Source organism: Mustela nivalis, assembly GCF_964662115.1.
Source record: "Mustela nivalis genome assembly, chromosome: 9".
NCBI classification, from domain to species: Eukaryota; Metazoa; Chordata; class Mammalia; order Carnivora; family Mustelidae; genus Mustela; species Mustela nivalis.
This window is the reverse complement of record NC_139028.1, coordinates 17,882,798-17,907,401: the sequence shown is the minus strand read 5'-3', so window position 1 is coordinate 17,907,401 and position 24,604 is coordinate 17,882,798. Positions and strand designations below refer to the sequence as shown.

The window sequence follows — 24,604 nt, the reverse complement described above, 5'->3', positions numbered from 1 at the left end:
CTGTGCTGTGGGGTTTTATTTATTTTTACATAAATACTCCTTGATTATGTAATTCTCCTGCACAAAATCCGTTTAGAAAAAGACCCAGTAGCCTGACTGTAGCCTGTAAAGCCTTGTAGGATTTGTTCTGCCATTCCCTCTCTGACCCGCTCTGCTATTACATTCTTCAGCTACAGGCTGCAGACGTGCTGGCCTCATTGCTGTTGTCCGAATTTGCTCGGCCCACCTGGTTGCAGAACCTTTGAGTCTCTTGTCCCCTCTGCTTGGTACATTTTTACTACAGATACCTGGATGACTTGTTCCCTTTTCTGGCAACTCTTTTTAAAATTGTGACCTCCCCCAATCCTGCACCGTTTTCTCCTTGCTTTATTTTTCTTCAAATTTCTTATTATCAACAAACATACCCAATGAATTACTTACTGTTTCTTTCTCTTTAGAGAATAAACTCCATATGGGGCTTCCCCCCGCTCCGCCCCGCCACCCTTTTGACTACTCTTCTATCTCCAGCACCAAGAAAATACCTGTACATAATACTGTAAACTTAGTACTGAGTAAACATTTGGTAAATGAATTAATGTATTTCTCACTTTCCTGTCCCATAACTTCTTGATATAAATAGGATCCTTACTGAATTGCTCTGTGACCCTGGGCTAAATCTTTAACCTTGCTGGACCTCATTTTCCTTTCTTTAATGTGACAGAATGGAACTAGGTAATCTCTGAGCTCCCTACTCAGCTAGCTCTGACATTTTTTAAGACTGTATTTTCCTCAAGAGCTCAAATCCCAACAGTAGCTTGCGCTAGGTCAGGGTTTCTCAGTAGTGGCACTGTGGACATTTGGGACCAGGTAGTTCTTTGTTATTGGTGGCCCTTTTGCAAGATGCTTAGTTGTATCCCTGATCTTTACCTACTAGATGCCAGTAGCACCTCTCCCAGTTGTTACAACCAAATATGTTTCCAGACGTTGTCACATGTCCCCCAGAGGGCAAAATTGTCCCTAATTGAGAACCACTGCTCTAGATTCAATCCTGGTTCTTTCTCTTGGCGGTTAAGCCCCGGGTTAGATCTTCTAAACTGCTCAACTTTGAAAAGCTCCGTTTCCTTTTTCTGAAAGCCATTTTCAATTTAATTGCCTTTAATGGTTTTCATCTAAATTCTCTCTAAACAATTCCCTATATATACCCACTCTTTTCCCAAAAGATCTAAAACTACTTTTTGTTGTTTTGACATTTTAACTGTCCAGATCTTATATTCTTCCATCGTGGTTCCTTCAGCTTCCCCAGGAAGTCACTTCACTGGGTTGTGTGTATTTTGGGACCACTATTTTTCAGACAGACATTAGTGTTTTTTTAATCATCTCTCTAATTACATTTTTTCTTCTCTCTATCTTTGCCATAAATTTGACTGCCAGCTCCCAGACATTTATATTCTCATTTAAACTCCTTAATAGCCCTTTGAAATGGGTATTATTATATTATTTTGTAGATCAGGAAGGCAAATTTGGTGACATAAACATTTTTATTAGACCTGGAGCTTTTTCTCTTAGCGGCTTGTGGAGAAGGTCAGCATGTACAGAGCAGACCTGCTGCTCCGCCTGCTTGGTTGCTTTGGTTTTCGGCCCCTCTGGCATCTTGGGAAAACAAGGTTTGAAGACCATTACTGTAGCACAGTTTCTTCATTTTACGATGAGAAAATTGAGGTCCAGAGAGGTTAAATGACTTTGTTAAAAGTCAAGGTAAATATCACTGATGTTTCCAGGCTAGTAGCCTAGTGTTCTTTCAGTAGGTTTTGATAAGTGTAGGAATTTTCTTTTCTTTTCTTTCTTTTTTTAAAGATTTTATGTATGTATTTATTTATTTATTTGCCAAAGGGAGAGAGAGAGTGTGACACATGCACAAGCAGGGCAAGTGTCAGGCAGAAAGAGAGGGAGAAGCAGGCTTCCTGCTGAGCAGGGAGCCCGATGTGGGGCCTGATCCCAGGACCCTGAGATCATGACCTGAGCCGAAGGCAGACACTTAACTGACTGAGCCACCCAGGTGCCCTGGAGTTTTCATTCTGTATAAATGTTAGGAAAGCTTTTTTGGTTTTAGTTTGAAGTTCTGTTTTGTTTAGTAGAGGTAACCTGAATGGGTTATTTCTTAGACTAAGCCAATACATCTTACTGATGGTGAATAATTTAATGACAACAGAACACAAAACTAGACTGGTCTTCAGTAATTAGGTGTCTAGTCTGAGAAAGATGATTTTTGAAGGTCCTTTTATTTGCCTGAAATCTTGGGCCAGTTTTATAGCTTTGCTCTTTCCAACAATATGAAGAGTACAAAGAAGAAATGGAAGAATGGTACAGTAAAGGGGATTCTTGGTTTCTTAGGATATGCTCTCACCCAAGATCAAGCAGTTGTCAAAATAATTTTCATATTTATTCAAATCTTTTGATTACACTGTAGAGCCAAAACTTGATCATCATGCACGTCCACCAGTATCTTAACTCCTGTCAGCTTTGAATTATTCTGAGGACAATACATCTTCTCTGTTTTATGTTTGAATCTTAGATTACTCCTGATTCTAAGGTAAGTGTGCCGGACTTGCCCCGTCCTGAGGAGGATGAGAAGCCAGAAGTACAGAAAATGTCCATAACTCAGTACAACGAGGTGGTGAATTTAGAGCCTGAAAATACATTGGACCAACATTCCTTCTCTTTGCCCACGTGCCGCATCAGTGAATCTGTGAAGCAGTTAATGGAACTTGCCTATCAGACTTTACTAGAGGCAATAACCAGCAGTGATCAGTGGTAAGAGTTCTGAAAATGGCAGTGATGTGGTGATATGCACATCTAAACTAGGACATTTATTGAGAAAATTAGCGGAATTCTTTGGGTTTTCTTATCCCATTAGTTAGTATTTTTTTCCCCTAGAGAAACAATGTAGCAGATAGATCTATATTGATAATTCACTTTTATCTGCAATAACATGTACTTCTCAGAGCATATATTAGAAATGGAAGCATGTGTATGGATGAACGAATGGAGTTTCTTTGACATTAAATACGTTAATCACTTTTTTACAAAAAGCTCTTTTAATTTTTGTTTAATTTCTACTTTTTATAGGGGTTGAATGATGTTATATGAAGAAGCACTTGTAAAGAACTTAGAATACTTCCGGGACAATGATCAGTACTCCAGTATTCATTTTATTACTGGTGGCCGTGGTAATAGTGGTTGTTACACCATCTGCTGCAGCCTGCCCTGGCCTTTTAGCTTAGCATTCATTTTACGTTTTGAAATCCAGTCCCTAATTATAATTATTTTACCTTTTTGTTTTTGACGCAATAATGGTTGGTTGGAAGGCCAAAGGTAGAAGGAAAAGCATAGAATGTTCTGAAGATCGGATTTTATCATTTCAAGATAATGATTTCTCTTAATCTATCCTGTATTCAGGGTACCTCCGGCTCTAGTCCACATTTTGTTCTCAACCTCTCTGCTTTATGAGCTCCTCTCCTACTCCTAGACAAAATTGAGGAGAAGATGCCAGGCTGGAGCCCAGGCTGTAGAGTCGACTGACAAAAGCCCCTTTAGTTTGAGTCTGTGGGTAGCGGTTCTTTACTTCTTGTCCTCACAGGAAAGAACTGTCCCAGTTAGGGCCTGACTCAACTACATTGCCTCTCAGGTTGGCTTCCAGAGTTTTTGTTTTTATCTCCCCGTGCAAACAAACCCTTTTATTTTATTCTGCTCTAGAAAGAACATGTTTACTAAGATACTTCCATGACTTCAGGGAATTGTTGTGTTCATAAGCCCATCTAGTTTTAAATATAAGGAGGAAGAACAAACATGTAGAAAAGTATATATTCCTTAAAGAAAAAAAAAAAATATATATATATATATATAATATATATATTCCTTTGGCAAAATAAATTTAGGGGTAACTCTTATTTCACCTGAAACATACTAGACCAGAAGTTAGAGAGGCAAGGCAGTATTTCCTCAATTTTTTGATAACAGAACACTGAACAGTAGTTTTTATACTGCATATCTATATGCATTCTTTCCTCCAAAAGAAATAGTTTTAAATAGGACAAGCAGAAACACAACTACATTATGACTCACTTCCCCATTACCAAACCTTGAGTTTCCGTAGTGTAGTGGTTATCACGTTCGCCTCACACCAAACCTTGAATAGCAACAAGTGCTCCAAAGTAAAATGAAATAGTAATCAAGTAATAACAGTGTTTCAAGATATAGTAACCGTGGCTTGTTTTTCTAAATATTTGTGGAATTCCTGTTACTTATTCAAGGTACACAGTTTAAGATAGTCTGATGTGGAATAAGCTGTGTAAACCTAATATATGTTCTAAGTGCATTTTAATAATAATCTTGAGGTGTTCCAAGGCCAGATTTAAAGGGCAAGAAATTTTGAGGTTAGAGTCTATCCTAGAAATGTTGATTCATCTCCTTGCATTGGGGTAAGGAAGAGAAAAGGTGAAAGCTGAAAGTCAGACTGATTCTAAAAGAACCAAGTGAATGCCTTTATTGATACCTTGCCCTTTGCAGAGTGTGTCAGTGAGAGCGTGACATTTGCTTGAGGCTTAGCTCCATTTGTTACTGAAGGGATACTCTGGGTACTGGCAGAACGCAAATTGATAATGGGAAAGAGGCTTTGGGTTAATGCTGCTATTCTGAAAATTATTAATAGATCTAGGTTTTTCGAACTGCGATCTAGTTAGTAAATACTGGTTGAGAATATATTTCCATCTAGATTAAGGGTGTTTTCAGCAGTGACCAGGGCAGGTGTTCTCTCGAACTGTAGTTTTGGTTGATGACTAATGTGCACTTAGTTTGACCTTTTTTTCTCATTGCCAGTATCCTTATGTATTCCTGTTGAAACTTTTTTTCCTCCAGTGCTGTTCAACTTTTCTACTCAGTGAGGAATATCTTCCATTTGTTCCATGATGTCGTGCCAACATACCATAAGTAAGTGCCACTGTGTCTGATTTCTCTATGGTTCTGTATATCTGAGGCGTAAGTGGGGTTAAAGCCAGTAATTGTATGTTCCCACCAAAAATATTTTGGTTACTAAAATTCAGAATGAAACGCAATAAACCATTTAAAAAATCATGTTGGGAGAATATTGGTTATTTACTCAAGTCTAAACATCTGTATATTTAAAACTTTCCCAAGTGGCTCTGGTCTGTAGCCAATTTGAAAACTAGTGATTTAGAAGAGTTTTAGTGCTTCATTGTCTAAGTGAAAAAGGAATTTGGCAGAAGGGCAGCAAGTCTCTACTTGCTCTGTCTGACTGGTCAGCGTTGGGTTTGAGGGGAATGACTGGGTACAGCTCTGCTTGGTTTACATACAGAGTCAGCACAGGTCAACATCTGGGTTCCCTTGCTCCTTCTTTCCTGTTAATTACAGGGGTAGGATTATAGGATCAGGCTGCACTCGGGCAGAATAGTTTCCTTCTGACTGACTGGGGTGGGAGTGATGAGACTGGACCTTGTCTCAGCCTTGGTAACCTGTGATTTCTTTCTCTTTCTCCCCCTCCTCCTGGCCTAGGGAGAATCTTCAAAAACTGCCCCAGTTGGCCGCTATTCACCACAACAACTGTATGTACATTGCTCACCACCTGCTGACGCTTGGGCATCAGTTCAGATCGCGTTTTGCCCCCATTCTTTGTGATGGCACCACGACCTTTGTGGATCTCGTACCTGGCTTCAGGAGACTTGGTAACGATACCTTCATTTTAGGAAAACAGAGTGATCATGCAGCTTCTCAGCCTAGTGTCTTTGTAACTTATGAATGAGGCAGCTAGAAATTAGGTGGTGGTCCTGAGCTATATTGGAAATGGGAGAGCATTTAGTTTGCAACTGTTCCCGGTTATTTAATTTTATAAAGTGAATGCAGTCTTTGTGGAAATATTACTTTTTATGACATGATTTCATGGTACATTAGAGATCCAGGCTGCATGGCTGGTGTGCAGTGAATTCACCAAATCAAAGTCATGTCAGTAGAATGACACATAATGAGATTTGGATTGTGATAATTCTGTTAGCATTGTCGGTAATTGCTTACTAATGTCACTGCTTGTTCTTTTGCAAAACCTCAAGATAGCTCTCTGCCCTTCTACCTAGGTTTACTTGGCATTATTAAAAATCAAAAGAAATGAAATGTGGAATAAATCAATATGTTTACTATAATGATATTCTAAGAAAAGCAGGGACTGTATATGATTCACTTAGCTTTTTACTTCCTGATTTCTAACTTAGGTGGTATAGATCTATCAGAAAAATGAGTAGCTGCTTCTTTGGAATAACTAATATTTCTTATCTGACCCTGGACAGACTACTGGGAAAGACTTACTATCTGGAGAGTGGGTTCGGAGGGACTGGCTAATGTATTAGAAGTGATTATTTCTAGTAACCTTATAGCAGCTTTATGATGTCATCAGGCAAGCAGTTGTTTTCGAATAAGCAGAATTATGGATGATTCATGCTTGTCTCTCTTCCTCCACCCTGGAGTTCTAGTATGCAACGGAACAACTTTTAGAATTCTTTCTTCTATTTCCGCACCATAGGGACAGAGTGTTTTTTGGGCCAAATGAGGGCACAGAAAGGAGAACTTCTGGAAAGACTGTCAAGTGCTAGAAACTTTTCCAACATGGACGATGAAGAGAATTACTCTGCAGCAAGTAAAGCAGTCCGGCAGGTGGGCAGCTGCTGTTAGCTGTGGGATTTGTACTTTTCCACTAGATAATTCCCCCTCGTGTTTTACACAGCAAAGAATGCACAGTAGGTAGCTCAGTTGATTTTCTATAACGCCCATGGGAAGATAGGGGTACTTTTATAGTCATGCTTACAATCTTTCCCTTTCCTTATCCCACCAAGCCAATAGGAAGCTATCTTTCTTTTTGTCCATCCAATAACATGACTAGTTATTAATAAGTGTCCTAGCAAGGTTTTGATCCACAAACTTGAGTTTGGGAAATCTGAAATAATAGCTTTTACCTCCGTGCCCCTCTCTCTCCTACATGATTTGTCGTTGCCTTTTTATTTATTTATTTATTTATTTATTTTGAGCACATGGTTTTTGTTTATTTATTGTTTATTGAAGTGAAAGCTAATACACACTATTATATTTGCTTCAGGTATACAATGTAGTAAGTCCACAATCCTGTCCATTTCTCAGTGCGTCTGGTTTATCTTGCAGTGGTTTTCCCATCCTTGGGATAAGTCTCTTTTTCATCTGGCAGGGGTATCACTGGGGTGACATCTTCAAAAGAAGCTTGTTCTTTTGATGACTTTACCTCCCCTTCCTATGATGAATGTGCAGAATGGAGTTGGCACATTGACAACTTTTTCGGGTCAGCAGCTGTACTCTTCTGACAGGTACTACACCAGCTGAAGAGACTTGGAATCGTGTGGCAGGATGTCCTGCCGGTGAATATATACTGCAAGGCCATGGGGACTTTACTCAATACAGCAATTTCTGAGATCATCGGCAGAATCACTGTTCTAGAGGTAAGGGCCGTTAGATGCTCGCCAGACTTGAGAGGGCGGTCCTTGTCTCAGAGTGTCATTTTACTAAGAAAATGATGTTGAAATCTCATTTCTAGTCAACACAGATGGTAGAAGAGATTGCTCATGTTTTAACGTCTAACTCATTATTTCAGTTCCATCTTAATTCTGTTTCGCTAGAGACTTGCTAAGTTCTATCTTTTATACTTATATAAGGAAGTAGGATTTACTGCTTCTCCCTTTAGCATAGTGTGAATTATGAATGAGAAGGCTGGAAACCGTGTAGTCCTTAGATGTGTTGTAAAGTGTGAAGTCATATATTTATTTAATTTGCAAGTGAACTAAATGATTTGGTAAAGTGAGATGCGGCCTGGTGCCGATACCACTTTTCAGCACACTCTTGCCGTTGGGATTACATATGTGAACCTAGATGCAGGTTGCCTGGACTCTGCCGGCTGATGTCTCTACAGCATAGATTGGCCAAATCCTCGTTTATAAAAATATCCCCGCTTTTCAGCAAGCCATGCCACATTTCTCCCAGAGAAATGGGCTTCTTCGTGTAGGCATACTAAGTTATTGACATTCTGTTGAAACATACTTTGTGTCATTCTTGCGTGAGGAGTACTGTCAGAGAGCCGATGATATCTCATGTCTGCTAAGGTGTGCTTAGGTGCTTGGAAAACGAGTTGCTGTATCTGACCCTTGGACAGCATGCACCAAAGATTTTCCTGACGGCTAAGCTGGCCCAATTCTTTTCTTTTGTGTTCCCTCTCGGCAAAACCAGGACATCTCTACTGAAGATGCTGATAGATTGTATTCCTTATGCAAAACAGTGATGGATGAAGGACCCCAAGTATTTGCACCTCTGTCTGAAGAAAGCAAGAACAAGAAATACCAAGAAGAGGTTCCAGTCTTTGTGCCAAAGTGGATGCCATTTAAAGAATTGATGATGATGTTACAAGCCAGCCTGCAAGAAATTGGGGATCGGTGGGTATAACCCTTTTATAGAGGGTTATCTCTCTCTCTCTCTGTGTCTCTTTGTCTCTCCAAAGATAGTTACAAAGTAGTGGTGCCATTGATAGCAGTGCTCTTCTCCGTTTCTTGATTTTGCTCAGGAAAGTTTCGTATTGAGTCACAGCATTTGGGGCCTTTGCATGATCTGTAATAGTGTAGATCTCATTACCACTTTCTCCTGTTTGATAACATAAAGACTTCTTGTTTCATATTACTTTGGTCTTGAACATATTCTGGCAGGCTGTGCCAATAATCTTGCATTTTTAAGAAGGACAACCTTCTGACACCTGGGTGGAAATTGTTGCCCATTTTAACCAACAGTGGATACGTTTTATTTAAAAAAAATTTTTTTTACGGTTTTATTTATTTGACTGAAAGAGACATAGTAAGAGAGGGAACGCAAGTAGGGGGAGTGGGAGAGGGTGAAGCAGGACCCTGGGATCATGACCTGAGCTGAAGGCAGAGGCTTAACGATGGAGCCCCCAGGTGCCCCAAGTAGATACATTGTAAGATTGACTTTGATTTGTTAAAAGTGAAGTGACTTTTGTTTGAATGGAATATTCAGCATCAAACCACAGTTTGATCGATCAGCAGTTCTTCTGCAGGGAGTACAGTGGCTTTAGAGATTAAGCATCATACACATAGAGAAGATTCATCTTTTCTGAAATAAAGTGGATGGTGTTTTTCCCCGACAGCAGAGACCATCTGTTAACATTGCTGTGAGCAGTAAATACATGCTTTATTGTATCATACTTGGTGTGCGGAGGTCACTGATGCTGCACAGAGGAGGATAGATATGGGTTAGTTATACATTTGTGGGTGCTTTTATTATTGTCTGGGTAATTATTGATGTGAGTATGCGTACTTTACATAGGGAGCTCCCTGAGTCGGCCTTCAGGTCCATCTCCATCCTCAGAGCTACCTTGTCTGCCTGTTTAAGCCTGGTTTACTAGTTCATTTACTAGTTCATTACGGATGCACCACTGTATCAGACCAGTCATCCCGATGTGCCTGAGCTATTCTCAGTGTATACTGTCTGTCCTAAAACTGGGAAAATGAGATTTCTATACTAACTATACTATCTATACTACCTTAGTATAAAATTTGATTTATTTATTTGTTATTTACAAGTCCTTAGTAGGTAATGTCTTTAGGTAAGACTCCAGAGGGCAGCAGATAAGAAATTTTCTTTCTGCTGTTAACCCTCCTGCAGCCCAATAATCATTAATACTTTGTTGTGAGAAGAAGTACTGGTGTATCTTAGCTTCGTATTTTCTCCCTAGGAAGAATTTTTCTCCTAGAGATTTCACTTAAACCTAAGAATGGTAACTAATTGGGTAATTTTTTTCTGAGGAAACTACCTGCAGTTATATAGTTTAAATCTTTTAATATTATAAAATATATATATGAAATATACGTATGTATACATTTAAATATTTTAATATTATGAAATTTACATATATATAAATATATGTAAACATATTTACAATCTAAAGGAAACAAGTAAAATGTTTGTGTTCTTATTACCTAATTTAAGAAAAATATTACCAGTACCGTGAAGACTCCTATGTGCCCCTCTCCAGACATTTCTTCCCATAGGCAGCCACTATCTTGAATTTTACTTACTTCTTTTCCTTTCTTTAGAGTTTTGCCACATTTGCACATATCCCTGAACAATAGAGTTTAGTCTTGCTTGTGTTTGAACTTTCTATAAACGGAGTCTTCCATAACTTGCTGCTTGTGTTCAATATTCTGTTTTTGAAATTCACGAGAGTATGCAGAGCTGTAGTTTGTGTTCACTGCTATATCAGATTCTGTTGTACAGATTATTTCGTTGTTTATGTATCCTATTGCGTCATAGTTTCCCTGGTATTTGGTATTATCAGGCTCTAAAATTTTTGTTAGTGTGAAATGGTAGTTCATTGTCATTGTAATTTAAATTTCCCTAAATTCTAATGATATTGGGCATCTTTTTATTGATCATTTGTTTTTCTTCTATTGTAAAATGCCTGTTCATGATTTTTGCCCTTTATTCTATAGGATTGTTTGTGATTTCCTTGTTGATTCAGGGAAGTTTGCTATGTATTTTTTATACCAGTCCTTTGTTGGTTAAAGTTTGTTGCCTGTGGCTCATTTTTAAAAATAGTTACCGATCCCAAGATTCCATTTAACCATATGAGGATGTGGCCATATTTCTCAAGTTCAAGCAAGACTTAGTGAATATAGAATAAGGGGGGACAGTGTTATCTTCCTAACCTCATCTCTTCATCTAACTGTGCTGATACCAAAATAACTCAGAGAAGCAAAAGTTACAGAGATTTGGTGGTAGAGCCATCAAGAGGGGGAAGGATGCCAGGATCTGTTTTACTTCCATTTAAGACAAATGAGCATTTGGGAATAAATAAGCGGTTTTAAAATCTTGCTTATACAGAGACATAAGAGGAAATAGAATTTTATCTTTTATTTTGCAGGTGGGCAGATGGAAAAGGGCCCTTGGCAGCTGCATTCTCTTCCAGTGAAGTAAGAGCTTTAATTCGTGCCTTGTTCCAGAACACAGAAAGAAGAGCAGCTGCCCTTGCTAAGATTAAATAGCTGCGTCTTCCTAAGAAAGCCATGTCTTGACTGTGTGGATTCCTCTCGGTGTAATTACTACTTTAAAGACTTCTTGGAATCGTCCATTAGTTTCGGTGAACCAGGATATCATGGAAGTCTGATTTCACCCAAGAACGCCTTACCTTCTGGCTTGTATGAGGCTTTGTTAAAGAACTGGACGTTAATATAAACTGTCAAGTGATGCACCTCAATTGGTTGACTTTTTAGCCATCCTCCCTTGATAAGAAACTGTCGGGTAGCATTATTTCATGTCGCTTCCGGGCCTTCTGGGAACCGTATCCATTGTAGATGTAGACCCTGGCCTCCGATTGAGGAATCCTAGGGATTCCAAGAGTCAGGGTGAAGAATTTGTGTGCAGATGGGAGGTATATTTTGGGGGCTAGGGGAGCCATATCTGTCCTTGCCAGAATTAAGAAGACTTCCTTTAATATTTCTTTCCAATAAATAATGCTTTTCAGAGTTAAGGGTGACTGTCTTTAATAACATAGGAGCTTTGACAAAAGAGACCAATGAGTTTTCTGGTCTTTTGTACCATTCTCTCTGTTGACATTCATGATTCTCACAGAGGACTTAATTGCATCTTCTTTCTTCAATTGTCTGGTAATTTATAGGAGTCTTAGGACTTCCTTTCAGTTTACATTTTTGACATTTTTTCTATTTCAACTAAATTCTGTTTTTTTTTGGTTGGAAATCTTTTTTCACCTTTTCTTAAACTCCACTGTTTCAGTACCTTATCAAGTGGCCAAGGTTTTAAATTGGTCACATTCCTTTGTCACATAATATATGCCCTGAGATACTAACTCTGGGCTCCGTAGCCTAATCCTTGATTTGCTGAAATGGGCAATTCTTCAGCTCTGCTTAATCTGTTTTTAACTCTTTTTCAGCCATCGGAGGTTTGCATGATGTCCAGGTTATCCTGGCCCTCTGTAGGACTCTTCATACTGAAAGACAGTTTCCTCTCATGAAAAGAATAAAGGGTGTGATTTTTTAGATGCTGTCCAGGTAGACACAGCCTGGAAGAAGTTTTCAGGACAGTGGGCATGCTTCCTTAGGCTTAACCCCTTGATTCCTGGTACACAAGAACAATGATTTTTCCTCCTGTCTTCAAGTGTCCTGCCTTCTCCCTCAGTTCTGGTTCAGCCCCTACTCCTTCCGGTTGCTTAGTTTTTCTTTTACCTACTATAGGGATCAGAGAATAATGAAAAAAAGAAGGCCGTTTTTGTTTTTAATAAGAGAGCTCAGCTGTGGTTAACGATGAGCTATTTGTCTATACCGAGCACGTCCTACATTGAGAACTCACAGAAAAAAGTACTGCCTGAACCAACTTTAGTTTTTTTGAGAACAAAGGAGTTGTCTCTCTTGAGAGAGGAAGGAGCCGTTTTCACGGGTGAAGAAAATATCTGTTGTTGAAAATTCGCACAATTTCAGGTAGCATTCTTCTCTCAGCAAGTGAGAGAATGGGGAGCTAAGGACAGAGCTGAAATAAAGGCATGCCAGGGCTATTACACTGAAGAGCGGGCTTCTTTTGTTCATAGAAGCTATTCCTGTTGCTTGACAGGTACAGCAATTTGGGGGTGGGATCTCTTGTAACTGAAAGGCACACTTCGCATTCTTTCCCTCCCCTCAGTAGCACAGAAAATTGCATTGCAGTTCTTGTGAGGCTGCGTTGACTGTGTCTCTCAGGACTGTTTCCCCTAGCAAACAGTTTGGACACACACAGAGGAGGCACATGGCTCTTCTTCCTTGGCCAGGGCAGTGGGGAGCTGGTGATCAAGTGGACGTTCATTTTGGGCAGAGACAAGCCATCCAGTGGGGCACTTGGCAGTTGGGTTTGTCCGGAAGCTCTTACAGGGACCTTGAAAGTACCTGTTCTGATTGGGAACCTGAGTGGGAATGGGAGTAGAACCTGCTTTTAGAGAGACCATGCAGATTATGGGAGGAAGGGAACTTCCAGAGGACTCACTGAGTGGCTCTGTGGGCCAGCTAGAAAAAACCCCTTTCCAAATAACAACCAGGACTCTACGAATGACGCTAAGAGTGAAAGTCAAGAAGGTTCCCCCAGCTTTTAGGAGAAAAATTTTTGTTAAAAAGGTGAGATGGCAAACAGCCTGAATCTATTTGGTAGTGACTTCTGTCCCTATGCGGATCATGGATTGTTGACTTCCCTCCTGATTTTCTACGGTCAGTTTTGCACGAGGATTTCTCTCTAAAATGGAGATCCTCCAGATGGCACTCTTACTTCAGGCCTGGGAGCATCACAAGGCCTGTAGGTCTGGTCTGTGGAAATTTGCCCTGGGTGTATATTGTTGGCCTGGGTCAGCCCTGGAAGATCCTTCAGACTCCGGACAGCAGCCGTACTCACTGTAACCTGTGAGATGTGACCGACCCATCACTTGTGAGTAGATCAAATGGGTTTTCTTTCATCAGTAACATTGTGAAAGAAGTGGATAGTCTGCTTCCCTTACACTATTGCTTACGGCAATGATTCCTGGCCTTTTGTGGGGTTTCTTTTTATTGTTAATTTGATGTCTCAAGATTTTGTCTATCATCTGTAAGTTCTGCGTGGTATGTGTGTGTATACACACACACAAACACACACACACACAGAGGGTAGTTTTCTTATAAGAAAACTGGCCCAAAAGAGTTTGCCCAAGTTCCACAATTAGTTTGTAGCATGGATACATGAAGCTCTGTATAGAAGTAACTTCTTCAGGAAAGGATGTAACTGTAAATGCAGGAGAGGATGAAGCTGTTGGAAAGTGTCTCACATACAAAAAGTCTTGGCACAAAGTTATCTTTTTTTTTTTTTTTTTTAAAATATTTATCTATTTATTTATTTATTTGACAGAGAGAGATCACAAGTAGAGGGAGAGGCAGGCAGAGAGAGAGAGGGAAGCAGGCTCCCTGCTGAGCAGAGAGCCCAATGCAGGACTCGATCCCAGGACCTTGAGATCATGACCTGAGCCGAAGGCAGCAGCTTAACCCACTGAGCCACCCAGGCGCCCCCAAAGTTATCTTTTAAAATTAGGTTTTGATGGCCACATTCTTCCTAATCATGGACTTGATTTTGAACATTTGTTTTGTGGTGACTTCCTCCTAAAAATATACATTGTCCTAAAGCCTAACATTTCCTGAAAGTAACAAAGCCCCACTTTGAGGTTTTCAATTATCATATGGTTTAGACAGAATTCTTCCCTTTGTCACGAGGGTTTTGGCTTAAGATTTTTTTGGGGGGGGGGGTTAAGAATTTTGGTATGTCACCTGACATAACTGGGGACAGACTTAGATGTCTCAAAATGAAGTTATGAAATCTCTGCCCAGAGGTTGGGAGGAGGGCAATAATTCTGATGAGCTCCGTTTAAGTTCTGTGCTTCTCCTCAGAAATCAGCTGCTCTAGATTTCCTGTTTAGTGTGAAAGACTGTGGTGGAAGAAAACTGGTACCTTGCCTCAGCCTTCCGGGCAGTTCTGAATTTTCCTGTATTCATCCCCCACTTAAGTTTATTGGGTGCCCCGGCTTGTCCTAGTCACGGAACAACCTCCCCACCCCCCCCACCCTGGAACAAAAATTCCTGTCCCTCTGGTGATTTAAATTCTAGTGACAAAGGTGATAAACTAAGTAGATTAGATAGTATGTTTGAAGATTTTAAGCTTCGCTATGGGAAAAATAAATGTAGAGGGATAAATGTGAACCCCACAAGAATTCCAGAGAAAGGAGAAAAGGGGGGGGGAGTTGTCATTCTAAAGAGGATAGAGTACATCTTCTTGAGAAGGCAGCGAGCTATGTGGCTACCTGGGTGCAGATAATTCTGAGTAGACAGACCAGCCCTTGCAAAGGCCTCGGGTGGTGGGCGTGTGCCTGGTGGACTCAAGAACTAGCAGAGTGAGGGAGAGGAGTAGGAGGAAGGGACGTTAGAGAAGTAACAGGAGAAGGTACGACTGCGTACTCCATCGTAAGGTTTTTGTTTTGTTTCTTTTTACCTCTGAGTAAGTAGGAAAGCTTCAGTAGCTTCGAAAGAAAGGGTGGGGGGAAGCATATATAAAAGCATAGAAAATACTATGGTGAAACCCTAGGTACCCATCACCCGTCTTCAACAGTTACGATCATCCAGGCAGTGTAACACCTGTGATCCTCTGTCCTCCTTGCTCCCGCGAACACGGGATGCCGAAGCAGATGCCAGACAGCGTATCATTTCAAACCCAGGGCTCATTCCTGTGTGAAGTCTGAATTTTGTTTCCTTTGAAGCTTTGTCTGTTTGCATCCTTCTTTTTCAGATCTCAGCATTCCCCCTCTCTGTGCCGGCAGGAGTGTCCTCTAGCTGCCTGCCTCCCTCCCCGTTTCCCCAACCTTACTTCTCCACGCAGGCTCATCCTGTCCCACTCGACCCCCGTTCCCTGAACACTGGGTGTGAGCCAACAAACACCAAACCCACCACACTTGACAGCCGACTTATGCCATCACTTCCCTTCGAGTCCTCTCTGCCCCAGCCGCTTGCCCCAGACATCCCATAGTTGGTGGGTGTTCTAAAGGTGCCCAGTAAAGACATCTCTCTTGCTGATTGTCTTCATCAGATGATGTCCTCTGCCCTCTTAAAATGAGGTTTTCCTGGTTTCTTTCACAGAGAATCCAGAGGACATAGTGACTCAGCTCCAGCTGGTGGGTCCAAGGACTGGCTATTGGCTGGAGTCCGGCACTGGCTTGGTTTAAGGCCAGGCAGCCCCCTTTCCCTAGGTCTGTCTGGGGGTAGGGGGTGGGACAAGGGGTGTAACAGCCACTACCTGGCTTCTTCTGTCTCCCATTCCCCTTTCTCTATTTCTCTGACTTTAGTAATGCTGCTTTAAAAGAATAGTAATTGTTTTAATCTGCACGAAGGGCTCCATAAAGCTTGATTATCGTGCAGTATGGTAAAATTTTTGCATAACATTAAGTATGTCAGATTAACCCTGTTATCAATTTCATTGCATTTCAATACCAAGCTCTATTCCTTAGTGCAAAATCTAGGTAGTCTGCCACATCTGTATCTACATTATTATTACTTAAAACTAAAAAAAAACCTCAAAAACGGACTTTTTGTTCACCAACTATCTGTTTAGTAATGTGTCCTAGGTTCTTTTGTAAAATTAACTTCAGTTGCATGGGTCTGAAGGACCAGTAGATCTTTTCTCCCCTTTCTCAAAGTTGGGGCACCTGCTCACATTCACTAGTAGCACGGGTCTGTGATTACATGTGCAGTTTCTTTTATTAAGTCCCATGGGATAGAATTCATCTGCGAGAGAATTGTGAGCTCATTTTAAGCCCAGTTTTTCTCTTCCTGTCTTGTCACGCATCTCGGGCTTCCTTTTCCTCCTGACTATGTTTCTATTCGATCCTTTCCAGGCCAAAGAGAATTCTGCTTGCTATGGGTGTGGAAGCACAGCGGTGTTGGAGGTGTTCAGCTTGCTTTCTGTTGGCTTTTAACGTCACCCTGTTGGCTCCCAGCAGAGCCTTTCTTTCTGCTCCTTTCCTTTCACGGACAACACTCCCTCCCTGCCCCCCCCCCCACCAAATTCCCTGAAATAATGTTTTTCATAAACTGGGATTTAATCTTCCTGACGTGATCTTTCTCTGTCCAGGCCATTCTGCTATTTTTTGCAATATGAAGGTTCCGTTTGTTTTTTGCTGGTTTTGTTGTTGTCTTGTAGAACTCATTGCTGGTTTCCATTTGCAGCCACACTGCTGTTTTTATATGATAGCAGCACATTTTTTCATATAATTGTATTTTATTATATTGTCAGATTTTCAGTTTTTAACTTTGCCTCCCCCCACTTTCATTCATAGAATGATGTCTTTCTTTTAAAGTCTACGGCCATGAAATATGCTTCTGAGGTCTTTGAACTATGCTTTTCTAAAGCCGGGCCCTATGTCTAGGCCACATCATTTCTTCTGCGCCTGTTGTGAAATTCACAATTGTTCTCTAATGGATGTTTTGGACAAAAGTTCCCCTGTTTGCTTCTTTGACTTTCTGAAAGCAATTATTAGCAAGACTACTAGTTAACACATTGGACATTCTGGTTTTTAGCAGAGTGGGACTTTGAGTAGGCGTCTGGAGAGCTGACAGCCCCTACAGCAGTGTATCAACTTTTTGTTCATTTTAGAAAAATACCAGCTTCCTTGTCCACTTAGCTGGGTGGTGCTGTAGTACACACGTGTGGCAATATTACTTTTTTTTTTTTTTTTAAAGACTTTATTTATGTAACAGAGCAGAAGCAGGCAGAGTGGCAGACAGAGGGAGAAGCAGACTCCCCACTGAGCAGAGAGCCTGACATGGGGCTTGATCCCAGGGCCCTGGGATCATGCCTGAGCCGAAGGCAGACACTTAATTGACTGAACTACCCGGGTGCTTCATACTTCTGATTCTTTTTCTGTCCACCCCCCACCGTTTTTTTGTTTTTTTTTTAAATTTTATTTATTTGACAGAGAGGGATCACAAGCAGGCAGAGAGACAGAGAGAGAGGGGAAAACAGGCTCCCCGCCGAACAGAGAGCCCAACTCGGGGCTCGATCCCAGGACCCTGAGATCATGACCTGAGCCGAAGGCAGAGGCTTAACCCACTGAACCACCCAGGCGCCCCTTTCTGTTTCCCTTTATCTCCCATGCCTGCTTGCTTCACATACACTTTGTCAACCTATAATCATTTCACTTGGGGTCCTGAGAACACCACAGAATCTTAACTTTCTGGCCTTTGTTTGTCTCAGTAATTTCTGGCAGCAAAGCAGTAAGTAGGAAAGGGTGGTTCAGCTCGAGGAGAAGCAGACCTATATGATAGTTTTCTTTTCATAAAGGCAAACTGACAGTCTCATTAAGAAAACAGTATTATTCTTCCATGAAGCGAAGATAGTAAACACCTTTTTACATTTGCACTGAAATAAATTTTGCCTTGGAGTTTGCTTCAGAGTAGAAGAAATGAGCTCCCGAGAAAGCCTCTAGACTTAGTTTTTCTGTTTTGTTTTTGTTTTTTTTGTTCCATCTTATCTTAGGGAAGATTAGTGGGAACTGTGGGTGAGTCCGTGGGGATAAAAGGGAAAGGAAGAAAAACTGAAGGGACTTGGTTCTGGTCCTTTGGTGGATCTTCTTGGGGGCAGCAGGTCCGGCTGGACTCAGGAGGAAGGAAGGGCGGTTGGAGGGTGGCGGTGGGCTCGTACTGGCCTGGCTTGACCCAAGTCCACGTTTCTTTAGCTCTGTGACCTCACATAAGCTGTTGATTCTGTCTGACTCAGAATCTTCATTTGTAAAGTGGGGATAATAATGTGACTGAGCTCATGGGCTCGCTAAGAAGATTGACTGAGATAATCCATGGTCAAACACACAGCACAGGCCTGACACAGCACAGTGATCATAGATCCGTTGACACCAGTTTGGCCGCCTCTAGCTCAATGCACCCAATTTAGAGTTTAGTGTTGTAGGCAGTTCCCTGACCTGACTGGAACTCCTCTGAGGACAGGAATGGTGTCCAATACCTTCTTGATCTAGAGCTGGGCAGAGTAAGCTTAATGAATAATCACGGAGTGGTTTGATGTCAGCCCCACAGGACGTGTGACATGGTGGCCCACATAAAGAGAGAAAGGGGCACCTTTGCCCTGTGAGTTGGGGTGCCCTTGTAAGTAACCTGTGCGGCCTCTAACATGGGAAAGGGTTGATTTGGGGTCCCCAGGGGGCTTTTCCCGTAGGCTGTGTGTAGATATTTGTATTTACATAAAGGTTTAAAAGACTGTTCGTAGAATTTATACCACCTAGAGACATATATTACCTTCAGTTCTTGTTATCAGGAGTCCTCAGCACTAACTGAAGCCCTGACAGTGTCCCTGAACCATTGCCAAGTTCTGCAAGGCTTCCGGACTGGCGAAGATCAAACCATCCTAGTGCACTTGGAATTAACATACATGATTTACGTTCTCATTCTTGGAAAGTTGGTCTTCAACTTGGGGCAACTTTTAAATAGAATAGGCAGTTAACCCAATCGGTCAATTTGCCAGCTATTCTGGACAAATAGGGCTTTATTATGTGAGCTTATTATTATTATTACTACTGCTACTGGAAGTGGTTTTCCATTTAGTTTTATTACAATGATGATTATCTTTGGGTGGAGGTGGGAGGAGTTAAGTAACAACTTTTTTTTTATTGTTTGTTTTGCTTTTTAAAGCAGGCAACAACAACAACAACTTTTTTTTTTTTTCAAAGTCTGTATTTCTGTCTCCAGAAATGAGTATGAGAGGGATGTGATGAGGGACAGAGGCTTTGGAGGCTGCCGAGTAAACTCCTCTTCTGTTCCATGTCTGGCAGGAGAAAGAAATGCAAGAGAGGGACACAGGAGCAGAGCTGAAGTCTTTAGTCAGAGGGACAGAGAGAAGGCGCAAGTGTGCAATAAATTCAGCTGGGACAGAAGGAACAGAGATGGCGAATGTTTGTCAATAGTCACGTTCGCAGAATCGTGTGGGAGCGTGGTTATCAGGGTCATGTGCACTTTGTTGTTATTTTACAAAAGTGATGATCATTCCGATCAGTATTTGCTGGTGGCCATTGTGCCTAATTGCTAATGGGTCATGTGTAGCCTAGGTCTGTATAAACCAAAGACTGTGTTTTCACATTTAATCCTAAAACCGCTCCTTTGAGGAAGGTATGATTATCCCTATTTTATGGATGATGAATCAAGGCACAGAGAGGTTGAGAAGCTTGCCTAAGGACGCGCAGTGGGTAACACAAAGTCAGGCACCCAGCCCTGGTCTGTTTGAGTCCCGTGCTGGTGCTCTTTTTAGTGTCTTCATGAAAAGTCCTTCTCACCCAGGGGTCTTCCTGCCTCTCAGATGTCTCCAGATGTGTTAGTTGGCCAGAGCTGCTATAATAGAGAACTAAAAAGAGGGTGGCTTAAACAGCAGAAATGTATCGTCTCTGTTGCGGAGGCTGGAAATCCAAAAATCAAGATGTTGGCTGGACTGGTTCCTACCTAGGGCTGTGAGGGCAGAATCTGTCCCAGTCCTCCCTCCCTGGCTTGCAGATGGCCATCTTCGGTCTGTGTCTCTTTGTATCATCTATGTGTCTCTGTCCAAATTTCCCCCATTTTTAAGGATACCAGTCATATTGGACTAGGGTCCATCTTAATGACCTTCTTTTAACTTGATTACCTCTGTAAAAACCCTATCCAAATAAGGTCAGATTCTTGGTGAGGACTTCAACGTATGTATTTGTGTAAGGGGGAGCCACAGTTCACCCGCTCGCACGGCACACATCTACAGGTCACACACTCTGGCAGCTGTGCTCCTCACACTTTGTTTACGGTAGCAGGATTTTTCCTCTTGCCCACCACTGTCTGTGCCTGTTTTATTTAATCTGTTAACTAACAGCCATGAACATAGTCACCTTTTAAGTGGGCCTGCTCACTGGACTGAGTTTGAGGTCAATAAGGCATTCAGTGGGCTCTAATTTAATTAGTCAAGTTCCTGTGACAGCTGCTTTGTAACCCTGGTTCACAGATCGGCAGAGGACAGAGACGAGACGGGCAATGCTCACTGTTGATTCCAGGCATCCCCGGTGCAGCCCCGGGCCCTAGCAACTTTGCCCCTATTCTGGCAGGAAAAGAGAGAGAAGCTGAAGGGGCATTTGGGGTTCTTTACCCTGGATGTATTTTTTAAAATTAAATGTGAACCAGAACAAAAGTCAAGACCCTGCAGTTTCATTTTCCTCTTTCCTCATCTTGCCACTTAGCAAGTCAGTTCTCCCATAATTTAAAGGCTTTCCCCAAATCTCCTTTACCGCAGAACCTTCCTGGGCTGCTGCTGGCATTGTCAGCTGCTTCCATCCTTCTCCCCCAATCCAAGCTGACATGGTTCCCCAAACCTCTCCTAACCCCCGCCCCCCACCCTGCTTGCCTCTTGCTCTGAGGAGCCCTTGAACTTGTCAGTCTCTCACTGGCCTCCCCCAGTCTGTGGGGGGCTAGGGCGGCCCTGGAGATGGGAAGAGAGGTCTGGATGCCAAATCAGAAGACACGATTTTCTTCTTGGCCCAGCAGTGTGAACTTGGGCAAACCATTTAGCTCCTCTGCTAAGTGCGGTCCCCTACCAAACGGACACAGGAGTCCCTGTCTGGACCACCTTCCACGATGATTGTGAAGAGGGAATCCACTTCAAAGGAGCTGCCCCTACACAAGCCAATGAGGAAACGAAGATGACTCTCACTTTGCTGTCGGACTGGCCAGGTCATGATGCAGGCATGTGTTGTGTCGGTGCTAGGCCGACCGCCGAGGAAGCCAGAACTCCGCGTGGCGCCCCACCCTGCTCGGCGTGTGGTCAGGCGGGAATGGGCTTTGGTTGATGGATGAAGGCCAGTCTCGGAGAAGAAAGGAAAGACAAGTGGGTGACAAAGTGGGTGTCCAAGCAGGTTGCACACGGATTCATGAAGGTTTTACAGTCTGACCAGTCGTTAAACATTGATCTAAAGTGTCAGACGGCTATTGCTAAGCTAGAGTAAATGTTTGCGAAGGTACTTTTAATCAACCCCATGGCTGATATTTTTGGCTTCTCCTTTTTGTCTCAATTAAAAGCAGATGAAAAATGCCCTTTCTGTCCAGTAGTGACACCACCGACTCACCATGTGGGGAATTCTTCTCACAGTCCAGATCTGGCTGAGTAATCCGCAAGCGTAAGTCTTCAGATAGAAATGTGAATGGCTCCCAAAGTAAATGGCCTTTAAACAAAGTTTTTTAAAAAAACAAATGAGCAATTTGAGGGGGGATATTTTATTTATAGTATGTAAATCACAAACTTCATATTTTATGTCTGAGCTTGAGAAATCAACCAGAAACAATGGATGCATCTTTGTAGGCTTAGAAATCATTTCCTAGAATACAACTTGGGTAGTTTTTTGTCTGAATATTTGAACAAGGGAGGCCTTATTTCCCTAGCCTCTCGGGAATGCATGCTCCTGCGTGGGGAGTAGAAAATCGCTTTTTCTGTCTTTCTCACTTTTTATGGCTGCCATAGTGGCTAATGTGGGGGGAGTGCAGGGGAGGACAGAGGGAGCTTTTTTATTTTTTATTTTTTTTTAATTTGAGGACTATGACGTGCTGTTTACTGGGTAAAATGCTAGGAATAACTCTATCTATGCAGGCATACTTTCTTTATTGCACTTAGCTTTATTGTGATTTGGAGATAGTGTTTTGTTGATTTGTTTTGTCTTGTTTCATTTTTACAAATTAAAGGTTCAAGCAAGTCTATGACACCATTTTTTCCAACAACATTTGCTCACTTAGCGTTTCGGTGTCATATTTTGGTAATTCTTGCAATATTTCAAAGTTTTTCTTTATTATTATATTTGATCTGTGATCCATGATTACAGCTTTCTGAAAGCTCAGTTGATAGCAGTTTTTTGGAATATTTTTTAATTAAGGTATGTGCATTGCTTTTTAGACATAATGCTATCATTGCACACTTAATGGACTACAGTATAGTGTGAACATAACTTATATTTGCACTAGGAAACCAAATAATTCATTTGACTCACTTTATTATGATATTTGCTTTATTGCTGTAGCCTATACCTGAACCAGCAATATCTCTAAGGTCTGCCTGTACGGAAAGAAGCCAGTAATTCTGGGTTTGGGGGATTAGTGAAAAGTTTGATAATGGGTTGGCATTTGAGCTCTATCTTGAAGCACCTGCAATTTTCTCCTTACGAAAACTGCATGACGGCGTGTCTGGCTGGCTCAGTCGGTTCAGCTTCTGCCTTTGGCTCAGGTCGTGATCCCAGGGTCCTGGTATCGAGCCCCATGTTGGGCTCCCTGCTCAGGGGGCAGTCTGCTACTCCTTCTCCTTCTGTCCCTCCCCTCTACTCATGTTCTCACTCACTCTGCTCTCTCTCAAATAAACAAATAAAAAAATCTTAAAAAAAAAAAATGAGTGAAGGACGTTCTAGGCTGAGAACACAGTTTAAGCAAAAAGTCGGGGGTGGGGGCGGGAAGTGCAGGTCTACTTGAGGAATATTCTAGGACTTTGACTATAGTTGGAATACAGGGTACAGGAGGAGAAAGGATGCAATGCAACATGAGACTGAAAAGATTAGTTTGAGATTAGATCATGATCTACATTGAATAATTAGACTAAAGGATTTGAATTTGACCCCGAGGGGAATGGGGAGTCAGTGAAGGTTTATATGAGGAGCAGAGTGGCCTGGTTTGACCTTTGTTTGGGGAGGAACTCCGTAGCCACATGGAGTGTGGGTTGTGTGGGGTTGAGAAGGAAGGCAGGGAGATTGTTTAGAAAGCAGGAAATGATAGGAGTCTGAACTAAGGTAGGGTTGGGGCTTGGGGAGTGGTGGGGAGAACTTTCCTGAGTGGGCAGCATGGTGGAGGGGAGGTAATAAAACAGACTGGCACATGTTGATCAATTGCTTCAACAAACCTTTACTGAGCTCTTACCACATGCCAGACAGGCCCTGTGCAGCTGAAAGGACAAAGGTGAAGAGACAGTGTCTCTGGTCCAAGGATTTACCCCAGTTAGCCCTCAATCATGTCCCACATGCATGTGATTCATGAGCTACTAGTGTGGAGGCTGTTGGGGGAATTAGAGGGACATTTAACTTGGGTCTTAACGGATGGTGGCAAGCTGATTATGTCCATGGGCTGCTTTTAAAAAATGGTGGTTTTGGGGGTCCCTGGGTGGTCCAGTAGGTTAAGCGTCTGCCTTTGGCTCATGTCATGATCTCTGGGTCTTGGCATCAACCCTGCATTGGGCTTCCTGCTCAGTGGGGAGTCTGCTTCTCCCTCTACCCCTGTACCCCCTGCCCCCCACTCATGCTCTCTCTTTCTCTCAAATAAATAAATGAAATCTTTAAAAATGGTTGTTATGGTTCTAGGGATAAGGACCAACCTTTACCTCAGCTCTGAAGGCTCACCTCATCTGGTCCACCCCTGCTCCAGCTTCCGCTCACATCGTCTCCTTTCTGCGGTCTGGCTTCCACTTCTTTTGGTCCCTTGGTGTCCGCAGACTCTCTCCTGGGACAGGGAATTTGCCTGTTGTCTTTGCCTGGAGCACTCTCATGTCTCCCAGATCCCATCTGAATCATCCCTTCCTTGGAGACGTCTTTCCCGAGTCTTCAGACTCAGTCATGTCCCTGTTACATGCTTTCATTAGCAGCTTGTACCTCTCTCTCATAGCGCTTTTCTCAGAGCTGTAAGTGTGTGCATCATGTGGTCCTCTGATTCGTGTGTGTCTCCTCCCACTAACTGGTAAGCTCTTCAGGGCAGGAATTGTGTCTGGTTTTGCCCAGCATTCTTACCTTCAGTATTGGCACAGTGCCTAGCCCATAGTACGTTCTCCATGAATGCATACTGGCTGATTGATGGGCTAAAATAATTAATTAGTTAAATGAGGAAGGGCATTTCAGGAATGGAGAGCAGGATGAACGAAGGTGCAATGTTTTGTTCTGGGGATATTCTAGAAACAA

At 42.1% G+C, this 24,604-nt stretch overlaps 1 protein-coding gene across 1 annotated transcript in view; it reads left to right on the top strand.

Moving 5' to 3' along the window:
* Positions 1–11,596, top strand: part of ZW10 (zw10 kinetochore protein) — a 33,039-nt gene extending 21,443 nt beyond the window's left edge. The window contains exons 11-17 of the mRNA XM_082682595.1: positions 2,552–2,790; positions 4,894–4,965; positions 5,548–5,717; positions 6,566–6,696; positions 7,377–7,508; positions 8,290–8,492; positions 10,991–11,596. Coding sequence (XP_082538721.1) covers positions 2,552–2,790; positions 4,894–4,965; positions 5,548–5,717; positions 6,566–6,696; positions 7,377–7,508; positions 8,290–8,492; positions 10,991–11,111 — 1,068 coding nt within the window. The 3' untranslated portion in view covers positions 11,112–11,596. The remainder of the gene's footprint in view (positions 1–2,551; positions 2,791–4,893; positions 4,966–5,547; positions 5,718–6,565; positions 6,697–7,376; positions 7,509–8,289; positions 8,493–10,990) is intronic.
* Positions 11,597–24,604: the final 13,008 nt, after the last annotated feature.